The sequence below is a fragment of the Ochotona princeps genome, chromosome 12 (assembly GCF_030435755.1).
Source record: "Ochotona princeps isolate mOchPri1 chromosome 12, mOchPri1.hap1, whole genome shotgun sequence".
Taxonomy (NCBI): domain Eukaryota; kingdom Metazoa; phylum Chordata; class Mammalia; order Lagomorpha; family Ochotonidae; genus Ochotona; species Ochotona princeps.
The window spans coordinates 1,382,377-1,394,490 of record NC_080843.1 but is presented as its reverse complement, the minus strand read 5'-3'; the positions used below and the strand labels follow the sequence as shown (position 1 = coordinate 1,394,490).

The 12,114-nt window shown below is 60.7% G+C and overlaps 1 protein-coding gene across 1 annotated transcript in view; it reads left to right on the top strand.

Moving 5' to 3' along the window:
- Positions 1-12,114, top strand: part of COL4A2 (collagen type IV alpha 2 chain) — a 109,959-nt gene that overhangs the window by 72,137 nt on the left and 25,708 nt on the right. The window contains exons 5-16 of the mRNA XM_058671004.1: positions 1,546-1,680; positions 2,132-2,176; positions 3,781-3,897; positions 4,847-4,918; positions 5,277-5,312; positions 5,419-5,481; positions 6,613-6,648; positions 8,054-8,095; positions 10,471-10,566; positions 11,425-11,460; positions 11,548-11,598; positions 12,055-12,099. Of these exons, the coding sequence (XP_058526987.1) occupies positions 1,546-1,680; positions 2,132-2,176; positions 3,781-3,897; positions 4,847-4,918; positions 5,277-5,312; positions 5,419-5,481; positions 6,613-6,648; positions 8,054-8,095; positions 10,471-10,566; positions 11,425-11,460; positions 11,548-11,598; positions 12,055-12,099 (774 nt within the window). The remainder of the gene's footprint in view (positions 1-1,545; positions 1,681-2,131; positions 2,177-3,780; positions 3,898-4,846; positions 4,919-5,276; positions 5,313-5,418; positions 5,482-6,612; positions 6,649-8,053; positions 8,096-10,470; positions 10,567-11,424; positions 11,461-11,547; positions 11,599-12,054; positions 12,100-12,114) is intronic.

Below are 12,114 nucleotides of genomic sequence, written 5' to 3'. Positions count from 1 at the left end.
CTAGCTCCGTGCGAATGCCACCAGGAAAGCAGTGCAGGGGGCCAAGTGCTTGGACCCCTGAGCCCACCTGGAGACCCAGATGAAGCTCCTGGCTCCTGGCTCAGATGGGCTCAGCTCCCGCCGGTACAGCCACTGGGAGGGAAGCAGCGGGGGGAGACTCTCTCTTTGCGCAGAGCTCCTCTCTCTCTAACTTTGCCTTTCGAACAAACATGAAAGATCTTTTTAAATTTTGTGTAACTTTTATTGGAAAGGCAGATTTACAGAGAGGAGAGAAACCCAAGGATGGCTCGGAACAGGACAGGCCAGGAGCTTCTTCTGGTCTTCCACGCAGATGTGGGAGCCCATATAGAATCGTGGCACGTCCAAGGCAAGGATTTAGCCTCTGAACCATCACACCAGCCCAAAGTGAATAGATCTTAAAAAAAAATGAAGCCACTTAAAAATGGTATTGCTGCAATGCCAGTAAGCCTGGAAGCATTAGGAAGAATGCAAGACGCCAGACCCCTGGGGCGTGTGCTGTGTGGGACAGCTTTGCACACATCCCTGCGGCCAGGGGCTGCAGGAACCGGGCGTGGCACCTCCCAGCCCAGGCCTTCCTGGCGGGCTGACTCAGGACGCTTCAACTGCCCAGAGGTCGCAGTTGCACAATGTTGGGCGTGAGAGCCACGCAGCCACGGGCTGCATTGGCTATGGCTGCCATGTGCATGTTACCTATGGCCTCACCCCTGGGCCCGGCCGTGGTCCCCAGAACCAGGGTGACAAGCCAACTTACAGTGGCGTGGAGGGAGCAGCGGCCACTCTCCTCACCCAGCCCTGAAGACAGGGTAATGAACGCAGGAGTGTGCTTCCGGCAGCCGTGGGCAGGCAGAAGGCAGCACCCCCGCTGAACTAGGGGGCACAGCTCCTGTGAGAGGAATATCACCATTTGCTTGTCACTCCTGGCTTGCGTCAGCCCAACGCCTACAGGGTGCCGCCGAGTGCGCCGAGACGCCAACACAGCCTTCTGTCTACTCTCTCACACTGATGGGCGTCCAGGCGGGGTCCCAGCCTCCGGGGGCCCTGCACAAGGCTGCTGGGAACATTGGGGTGCAGGTGTGTGCTCGAGTCCTGTGCTCGGCCTTCGGTGGTGCAGAGGTGGAGGGCACTGCTAGGCTGTGGTCTCCACCAGCTGGGCCTATGGGCTCTGGTTTCCCCCACGTCCTCGCCGACACTGGTCACTCTGGCTGCCCTCATGGGCGCGGACATGCATTTTTGCGTTCTCTGAACCCCTGGGCTGCTCTGAGTGTCTGAGTAAGAGACGACATGTCTAGGTCGCTTTGCTGTCTGGGTGAGCTGTGTGTTCTCCCTGTGGCGGTGACAAATGCAGCTGAGATAGGAGATGTTTGTTGTGTTGAACAGCTTTTCCTCCCCAACCCTGTGGCCTCCTTTTTCAGAGTCACCTTGGCTGGCGATGTTGTCACTGGCGGTTCCTCCAAGGTGCCAGCTCAAGGAAGGGCTGAAAGGGAGGCCGTGCTCACGGAAGCTGACCATGTGCCTCTCCCACAGGGCCAGCCCGGGCCCGTGGGCCCCCAGGGCTACACCGGACCCCCCGGCCTCCAGGGCTTCGCAGGACTGCAGGGCCGCAAGGGCGACAAAGGCGAGCGGGGTGCCCCTGGAATAACCGGACCCAAAGGAGATGTGGTATGCTGACCCCTGCTCCTCTGTGGGGCCAGGCAGGGCTATCCCATGGTACGGGGGGGGGGGGGGGTGCCTGGGTGTGGAGCTCCCCCAGGGAGTGTGGGGCAATTTGGAGGCCTAAGAGGGCCATTCCTGGATGTATGATAAACTTGGGGGTCCAGGGGAGGTCCCCTCTTGGGGTATGTATGGGATTTGGGGTTCATGGGTTTGGACCACTTCCCAGATTTAGGGGTATGGGGGATTTTGGGGTCCAGGTGGGACTGTCCCTGGGGGTGTGTGTGGGAGTTAGGGGCCCTTGGGGTGGGCCATCCCCGCTACGTGGGGGGATGGTGCGGGAGCACTGTTAAAGGATGTGTGGGGAATTTGGGCATCCGGGTGGGGCCGTCCCCAGGTTTGTGAGGGGGATTTGGGGGCCCTGTGGGACCCTCCCTGAGTGTGTCTGTCTTCTTCCCAGGGAGCGAGAGGCGTCTCTGGATTTCCTGGCGCTGACGGAATTCCTGTAAGTCCTTTGAAGATTAGAGGGATAAACCATGGTGTGCATTCTAAGACACATGGAGGACTTGAAGACATATGTTGTTTACAGCACAAAGCACAGGGAGGGTTGCAGCCGCATATCTCTCCCCAGGACCCAGTCGGACACGGGACACGGGCTGAGATTGCCCGGACCTCGGAGCTCCGTGCCGAGCCTGCAGCCGGAACGCAGCACCAGGCCGGCTGAGCATGTGTGCAGCTTCTCAGATGCTTTGAGGTCGACCCCACGTAGAATGAGCCAAGGAAAAGGCTTGGGGTGTCCATGAGAAAAATCTCCAAGTGCAGCAAAATGTGCTTTTATAACCCAGTTTACTTTACTTCTTTGTGGCATAAGAAAATAAACAAAACAGCCTGACTCAGAGAGCTTTCTTCAGGGGGCTGTGGGAGCACTTTTCCCAGGGCCGGCTTCCTGGCCAGACTTGACCTTGGGGAATGAAGATGCTTATCACGCAGCCCAAGGCGCCTCCCGCCTCTGCCCTCGGCTTGCTGTGGTGTGCAGTGGCCTCCGCGTGTGCAGAGGCGCCGCAGCACCATGCGCACACGCCTGCACAGGTGTGACAGAGTCCCAGCATGACTGCCATCCCCCTCATCCAGGGAAACTAGAGGAAACAGGGAAGTCCTGCCAGAGACCTCGTCCTCCCTGCGGATTTTTTAGCTTCAGGTGCAGGAAGTCATTTTTGCCACCCAGGGAAACCAGGGACCCAGCATGTGCCTGAGGAGGCAGGCTCGGCCGCACACAGTGCCAGCGCCAGCTATGGGTGCGGGAAGCAGCAGGCACTGCCGGGAACCCTGCTCCTTGTAGATCATCCAAGCGCTTGATCTGGAGTTGTTCTCTTCTGCTTCAAAGGCATGTTTGAGCTTCTGGCAGCACCCTCAGGGCTCCTGGTTCTGAGGCCTGGGCCGTTTCACCCACAGACCTCCCCAGAGTCCAGACCCTGGAGCGGAGATGTCCCAACAGCCTGTGTGTTCATTCCTGCATTTCCCAATCCCCTTCAGGGCATAGGGCGCTGTGTGCGTGGGATTTGTTCCCGGATGTCTCCGAGGTGACTCTGCAGGGACCCTCAGGAATGCAGGTGCCCTGTCTTATCTGGGAAAGCCCAGTGGAGAATCAGCTGCACAATGAGAAAGCTTCTGTCTAAAGCAGCCCAGGAAGCCGGCCTGCCTCTTGGTTGCTGAATGCGCATGTTCCCCCCTCCCTCCACGTCCACAAACACCGCATGTTCATGTTCCTTGGAAGATCTGCATACCCAAGACAAAGTTCAGACTGACCCAGCACTGAGAGACTCCATTGTGAATCTGTCTGTGCAAAACTCAGTTGGATATAGTCCCTGCCCTGAGAAGGAGCTAGCAGCTTCTAGACTCTTCTAGAATGTACACTTCTACCCTGCTAAAAGATAGTCACCCCAGGACACCAGACAGTAGAAACCCTGAGACAGTTGACTTCCTCCCCAAGCCAGCTTTGTTCTGGAAGCCTGGCTCTGGCCAGACGCATCTACTCCCATGTAAGAATACCTACAACTGGTCAACCTCACCATTCCATGCAGGCTAACACTTGCCTCTTGTCTTCTCCAGGGACACCCAGGGCAAGGTGGGCCCCGGGGCAGACCCGGCTATGATGGCTGCAACGGGACCAGGGGTGACGCCGGCCTGCAGGGCCCCCCAGGCTCCGATGGCTTCCCCGGCTCTCCTGTGAGTACCCCTTGGCACAACAAATGAGCCAAACCAAGTGTAGGTAACACAGCACCATGCAGGCTGACGCTCGGCAGAATTCTCAGTCCCCGTCAGGCCAGGGCATGATTCCTCTGGTCTGAGAGTCCCTTGGCCACCACCCAGTGTGAGAGCTTTGTGGGACAAGTCGGCTGTCCCCTTGCATGTCTGCTTTCATTTCCTGGGAAAGGCAGGCTGCGAGGTGAACCTTCCATCCTTGCCGCTCCAGACACCCACAGAAACCAGGGCTGGGCCAGGAGCCTGGAACCCACCCGGGTCTCCCACACAGGCCTCGCGTGCAGGAGTCTGCTCTGCTGCCTGCTGGGGTGTGCACCAGAACCCCGGCACGCTGCAAGCTGGGCAGAGCAGTCCCCAGCAGTCACTCAGCCGCCGCAGCACGTGCTCTCGGAATGCTCTCTGTGGCCTTACAGATGTTCTAGCATCAGTGGAAAGGAAAATTTTTTCAAAGATTTATTTATTTGTATTGGAAAGGCAGATTTACAGAGAGAAGGAGAAGCACAGAGAAAGGTCTTTTAACTGCTGGTTCACTCCCCAAACGGCCACAATGCCTGGAGCCAAGCCGATCCAATCCCACGCGGGTGCAAGCTCCCAAGGCTTTGGGCCATCCTTGACTGCTTTCCCAGGCCACAGGCAGGGAGCTGGATGGGAAGTGGAGCAGCTGGGACTAGAACCAGCACCCATACGGGATCCCAGCAGTTGCAAGGCAAGGATGTTAACCACCAGGCTATCATGCCAGACACACAAAGGAAAAATTTTCCATAGTATATCGCTACCTTCTTACCACAAAATATTTTACAAATTCATTGTTATCCTAAGTGGTATTTGGTGAAAAAAATTTGCCTGCCTCTAGCACACATGCTTCTTTGTGGTTTGTTTATTTTTTTTAACAATAAAACTGCTGCTGATATAGGGACCCCAAGGACCAAAGGGACAGAAAGGGGAACCATACACACTGCCTGAAGAAGAACGCGGCAGATACAGGGTAATTTGGCCTCCGGGGGGTGGGGGGCTGACCTGCAGTGACGCTGGGCACGGGTCTGAGTGCAGGGAAGGGGAGCCTGGCACGGTGCAGGACACGCCCTGGGGCTCCGGGCCACTGCTGTCCACCTTGCAGGGGGCGGGGGGCTGACCTGCAGTGACGCTGGGCATGGGTCTGAGTGCAGGGAAGGGGAGCCTGGCACGGTGCGGGACACACCCCTGGGGCTCCGGGCCGCTGCTATCCGCCTTGTGGGTGCCTGTGGGTGTGTCGCCATGCTTGGTGACTCAACTCCCCAAGTCCTGGTGTGTCGAAGTAGCCAACTCCACAGCAAAGCTCTAACTGCCAATCACTTCTCCACCAGGGTGAAACTGGAGAGCCTGGGCTGGTTGGCATCCAGGTAAGCCTTGTTGCATTCCAGAATTTTCCACGGGGAAGCGTAAGAATGCCAGGAGTCCAGCGTTGGTGTACCCCCTCTTAAAAACACTCTGCTTATCTGTCCCCAGGGACCTCCCGGTCGCCCCGGGCCTATGGGACCCATGGGTCCAGTTGGTGCTGCAGGACGACCGGTGAGTACGTGATCTGGGGCCCTTGTCCACTGCGCCCTGGCAGGTGCCACCCCAGCCTGGCAGAACAACCATGCTCCTTGCAGTCATCACGGAAATGAGCAAGCCAGGCTGTCCTTAGGTTGATGAGCGACTTGGGGCACAGTCCCCTTCCAGTCACATAACTGGGGGCCCCTCGCTATCTATAGGGAGGAAATGCCTGGGCATGCACCCTGCCCTGCAGCAGGTGAGAATTGGAACATCATCCCGTGGCCCTAACCCCACCTGTGCAGAAGTCTGCAAGTCCTCCCTCCACCTGCACGCCAGGTGATGCGGCACAGACCCAGTGGGAGAGGGACCACTGCCCCAGGGGCCTGGAACGGACCAAGCTTGGCACCCACCAAGGCTGCTGACCCACCAAGGCTGCTGCCCCCAGCTTTTAAGGTGTGAAGCCAACGGGCTTTGGGTTACTCACTGCTGGGGAAGAGGCAGCCACCATAGCAGCCTGCAGAGAGGTTCCGAGTGTGATCCCAGAGCTCTCCCCGTGACTTAGGCCACCAGGCTGCTGCAAGTCGGCCCTGCGGCAGCCCTGCCTGGAAATGTGCCCCTGCACGCCCACTCGCCCTTTCGCCATGAAGGGTTGTGGGTAGCTCACGTTGCAGATGGCTTGATCCGTGCAGGACATGGGGCAGGAGAGCCCAAGGCAGTAAGCGCAACTCTTGGGGACCCCAGGCATGGGAGTCACCCCTGGTCCTTCTCTTGTTCACTCCCTGACGTGTGCTGGAGGTTGCCAGCCGTTGTGGTTGCAGCCCAGCCCCGTGGACTTCTGCTAACCTAGCTCCATGCTGGGCCATGCACAGCAGGGGACAGTGCCATGTGAAGGCTCTCAGGCCCTGTGACCGACTCCCGGGGGCGGGGAGTGTCACTTACCACCAGGACTGGTGAGTGCAAGCACCAGAGCACACAGAACAAAGCAGACACAGCTGGCCGTGGGCAGTGGCATGTGCTGGGAACCAGCAGCCCTGTCCCCAGATGTGGGAACCTATGTAGGCACACGCACACACGTCAGGGCCTGCCAAACAGCCAGCAATGGCTCTCCCAAGCTTTCCAGCTCCTGGGATAAACACAACACCATGCCCCTTCTTGTGTCCGCAGGGCCCCCCTGGACCCCCAGGACCTAAGGGACAGCCGGTAAGTAGGGGGTTGGCCGGGGAGCGGGTGGGAGCAGGCTTGGGTGCTGGAGCGGGCGCTGGGAGGTGCCCGCCCGGCGGTTCGGGGGCCAGCCTGTCCCTGCTGCTGCAGGAGAGCCTCTCCATGAGTGTGAGGTGCAGACGGAGAGTGGACAAACCCGACTGCTCACGCTCAGCCCTCTTAGGACACCTCCAGAGCGTCCTGGACACACTGCAGATACAAGACAGGTGCTTGGTGGCACAAAACCATGAAATTCATGTGTGCATTCTTACAGCAAATGTTTTCCATAAGCTTTTTAAAGATTTATTTAATTATTTGAAAGAGTTACAGAGATGGAGAGAGAGAGAGAGACAGAGAGATCTTCTGTCTGCCCCAGGTGGCCACAGTGGCCAGAGCCGAGCCACACTGAAGCCAGGAACCAGGAGCCTCCTCTGGGTCTCCCATGTGGGTGCAAGGCCCAAGCAGTTGGGCCGTCTTCTGCTGCTTTCCCAGGCGCATGAGCAGGGAGCTGGATCAGAAGTGGAGCAGCCAGGGCTTGAATCGCTCCTCATGCCGCTGCTGGCCGTGCAGCTAGTGGTTTCACTGGCTCTGTCATGGGGCCTCACACAGCCCACCGGTGCCCAGGCTGGCAGCCCACCGGCACCCAGGCTGATAGCCCACCGGCACCCAGGCTGATAGCCCACCGGCACCCAGGCTGGCAGCCCACCGGCACCCAGGCTGACAGCCCACCGGCACCCAGGCTGATAGCCCACCGGCACCCAGGCTGGCAGCCCACCGGCACCCAGGCTGACAGCCCACCGGCACCCAGGCTGATAGCCCACCGGCACCCAGGCTGGCAGCCCACCGGCACCCAGGCTGACAGCCCACTGGCACCCAGGCTGATAGCCCACTGGCACCCAGGCTGGCAGCCCACTGGCACCCAGGCTGGCAGGGGTGCTTCTGGGTTTTATGTTCAGCTCCTGACAAAAAGCCTGTGTTGGCATCTGCAGCAAAGAGCTGGGTGCCGGCACGGGGTGGGTAGCCCCGAGCAGCGCTGTGGGGTCTTCAGTCACTTGTTAGGAAGCAAGAGGAAGGCGGGCACAGCCTCCCAGACACGCCGATGCCAGCCTAGGCCGGGCCAAGCTCCCTGGTCCGGGACCTCCCTAGTACCTGCGGGAGAGGGTGCTTTGCAAAGAGGGATGTGAAAACTGAGACAGAACCCTGCACTCCCATCCCTCTTATATCCCCTGAAACCACTAAGAGGAAAAGTGTGAGAGGACATGAATGAGCTTCCCTCACAGGCTGCAGCCAGAGCAGGGCCAGGAACCTGGGGAGTAGGGGCAGCAGGCTGGACCAGCATCCTGGGGTAGGGGAAAGTCACGTCACTGGACATGGGGAAGCTGACCAAAGCTTGTTACCTCTACAGGGCAACCGAGGGCTCGGCTTCTACGGAGAGAAGGGGGAAAAGGTAGGAGGGCCCTGGCGGGTGGACACCAGGGCTGGTGGGTGGACACTAGGGCCGGTGGGTGGACGCTAAGGTCAGCGGGTGGATGCCAGGGCCGGTGGGTGGACACTAAGGCCAGCGGGTGGATGCCAGGGCCAATGGGTGGACACTAAGGCCAGCGGGTGGATGCCAGGGCTGGTGGGTGGACACCACGGCCAGCGGGTGGACACTAAGGCCAGCGGGTGGATGCCAGGGTTGGTGGTGGACGCCAGGGTCGGTGGGTGACTCCAGGGCCGGTGGGTGGATGCCAGGGCCGATGGGTGGACACCAGGGCCGGTGGGTGGATACCAGGGCTGGTGGGTGGACACTAAGGCCAGTGGGTGGATGCCAGGGCTGGTGGTGGACGCCAGGGTCGGTGGGTGACTCCAGGGCCGGTGGGTGGATGCCAGGGCCGATGGGTGGACACCAGGGCCGGTGGGTGGATACCAGGGCTGGTGGGTGGACACTAAGGCCAGTGGGTGGATGCCAGGGCTGGTGGTGGAGGCCAGGGTCGGTGGGTGACTCCAGGGCCGGTGGGTGGATGCCAGGGCCGATGGGTGGACACCAGGGCCGGTGGGTGGATACCAGGGCTGGTGGGTGGACACTAAGGCCAGTGGGTGGATGCCAGGGCTGGTGGTGGACGCCAGGGTCGGTGGGTGACTCCAGGGCCGGTGGGTGGATGCCAGGGCCGATGGGTGGACACCAGGGCCGGTGGGTGGATACCAGGGCTGGTGGGTGGACACTGAGGCCAGCGGGTGGACGCCAGGGTCGGTGGGTGGACACTAAGCCCAGCAGTGCGGAGACCTTGAGTAGCGGCATTTGCTGCTGCTTCCCTGGGGTGCGTGGTAAACGAGTATGGTCGCAGGCAAGAATCGGGGCGGGGTGGCTCAGGCCAGCACGTTTCAGAGTGCACACGGGCTAGACCAAAAACAGGAACCACTGTGTGACCTTGACCTGGGGCATGGAGATAGAACTTGAGTACATCACCATCCTGAGAGATTGAGTTGTCCTTGAGTGTCTACCCCTGTACTACAGAGGGCCAGAGGGACTACAGGGCCAGGCCAGGGCCAGGCCAGGGCTGCCTCAAAGGCAGTGGGTGCATCAGGGGGCCTTCAGAGCGAGTACAGAGCAGATGTTCAACACTCCAGTGTGGAGAGGGGCACACAAGATCCCATAACACAGGGACTCCACGGACACCCATATGTAGCGTGAGCCCCTCACCCACCCCACACCCACCAGCATCCCCTCCCTCAACCACCCACACCCACCAGCGGCCCCTCCCTCACCCACCCACACCCACCAGCGGCCCCTCCCTCACCCACCCACACCCACCAGCGGCCCCTCCCTCACCCACCCACACCCACCAGCGGCCCCTCCCTCACCCACCCACACCCACCAGCGGCCCCTCCCTCACCCACCCACACCCACCAGCGGCCCCTCCCTCACCCACCCACACCCACCAGCGGCCCCTCCCTCACCCACCCACACCCACCAGCGGCCCCTCCCTCACCCACCCACACCCACCAGCGGCCCCTCCCTCACCCACCCACACCCACCAGCATCCCCTCCCTCAACCACCCACACCCACCAGCGGCCCCTCCCTCGCCCACCCACACCCACCAGCGGCCCCTCCCTCGCCCACCCACACCCACCAGCGGCCCCTCCCTCGCCCACCCACACCCACCAGCGGCCCCTCCCTCACCCACCCCACACCCACCAGCGGCCCCTCCCTCACCCACCCACACCCACCAGCGGCCCCTCCCTCACCCACCCACACCCACCAGCGGCCCCTCCCTCACCCACCCACACCCACCAGCGGCCCCTCCCTCGCCCACCCACACCCACCAGCGGCCCCTCCCTCGCCCACCCACACCCACCAGCGGCCCCTCCCTCACCCACCCACACCCACCAGCGGCCCCTCCCTCACCCACCCACACCCACCAGCGGCCCCTCCCTCACCCACCCACACCCACCAGCGGCCCCTCCCTCACCCACCCACACCCACCAGCGGCCCCTCCCTCAACCACCCACACCCACCAGCGGCTCCTCCCTCACCCACCCACACCCACCAGCAGCCCCTCCCTCGCCCACAGCCTTGGAATCAGGTACTGCCATGTAGTTTAAAGAACATTGCACTCTTTGTGTGAGTGCCCTAGATAGTTGCTGGTGGAAAGCATGGTGGTTCAAGACAGGAACCCCGTGATGCAGTTCCAGACAGCTACCTGTGTGCTTAGCTAGCACAGACAGGAGTCTGGGAGGAGGCCACTGCCGGTATGGGCTGGAAGTGCAGGATGGTGAGCAATGGATCCAGCTCCTTCTTCCCAGTCCCTGAACACGTTCCTTTGTTAAACCTACAACAGGGTGATGTAGGACAGCCTGGGCCCAATGGCATTCCTTCTGAGACGATTCCGTTTATCAGACCTACCGGGATCACCATCCACCCTGACCAGTACAAGGTAAGCAGCTCCAGCACAATCCGAAAAAAAAAATAATAAAATAAAATAAAACAGAAGCTGGATCTAGGCCCATCCCAGTCATAGAGCCCTCACCACCAAGTTGGCAGATTGTATACAGAAGTGCAAGGAGATCCTTCTGGAATGTGCTAGATGCGACCAGTTACTAAATTCCTGGCAAAATAACCCTGTGCGTACATTCTGCTCTACACTAACGGTGGATTTAAAGCAACCTTGGTTAAAACCTGAAGCAGAAGTGACCAGTCTGTCCCCACCCAAGACCAACAGCATTCCTGGGCTGGGTCACTATGGCCAGCATGTGGCAGTCGTGGGCTGTGTGAGCCCTGGGCTGAGTCCCTGTGGCCAGCATGGGGCAGACATTGGCTGTGTGAGCCCTGGGCTGGGTCACAGTGGCCAGCATGGGGCAGACATTGGTTGTGTGAGCCCTGGGCTGGGTCACAGTGGCCAGCAGGGGTAGTTGTGGGCTGTTGGAGCCCTGGGCTGGATCACAGTGGCCAGCAGGGGTAGTTGTGGGCTGTTGGAGCCCTGGGCTGGGTCACAGTGGCCAGCAGGGGTAGTTGTGGGCTGTTGGAGCCCTGGGCTGGGTCACAGTGGCCAGCAGGGGCAGTCGTGGGCTGCAACCACTCCTGCTTCTGTTCCCTCAGGGGACCTCACAGTAATGCTGTGTTCCCAGCTAGGTGCCCACCATGGGAGAGGTCACAGGAGAGCTGGTCACCTGCAGCCCATGGTGCCATCCCTGGGGGGTTGTGTCTTACTAAAGGCTGCTCACAGTGGCTCCTGGGTCTACACTCCTGAGGGAGTGGGCCATTCTTACATTCTTACTTGTCCTCCCCTTTGCAGGGTGAAAAAGGCAGCGAGGGGGAACCCGGAGTGCGGGTAAGTGAAGGCTGGGAGCTTCAGCCGGCTCGGGGTCCGGCACCCTGGTGGGGAGCGAGCTCCCTTCACCCTCTCTTCCTTCCCTAGGGCATTTCCTTGAAGGGAGAAGAAGGAATTATGGGCTTCTCGGGAGCACGGGTAAGCCATGCCCCTCGGGGTCCCCATGGTGAGAGTGGCTGGAGGTGTACAGCCTGCCCCTCCCCTCCCCACAGCTCCTCCCACCCCCACACAGCCCCAGGTCCGGGAGAAGGGGATGGGGCTGCTTAGTAAACGGAAGACCACCCAGCCCCACCCTGTGGTGTCCTCGTGCTGGGTGGCTCCTTGCCCTTTCCCCATCATCGTGCCCTCTGGCCACCCTCACCCCACCCCGCCCCACCCCGGCTCCCCAAGGGAAGGTTGCAGCCCGGCACCTCTGTTCGCTGTCGGATGCCAACATAGCTTCATGCACCCCAGCAAGGTTGTGCTGGCCCAGGAGCCCTCTGCTCACAACTGTGCCCAGGACTGCCCCCGCCCTGCCCCTGTCCCCACCCTGTCCCCACCCTGCCCTGCCCTGCATGGAGCTGGACTCACCTCTGCTTTCTCTCCACTACCCAGGGCGCCCCTGGCCTGGACGGGGAGAAAGGGTCCCCAGGACAGAAGGTAAGTGTGACGCAG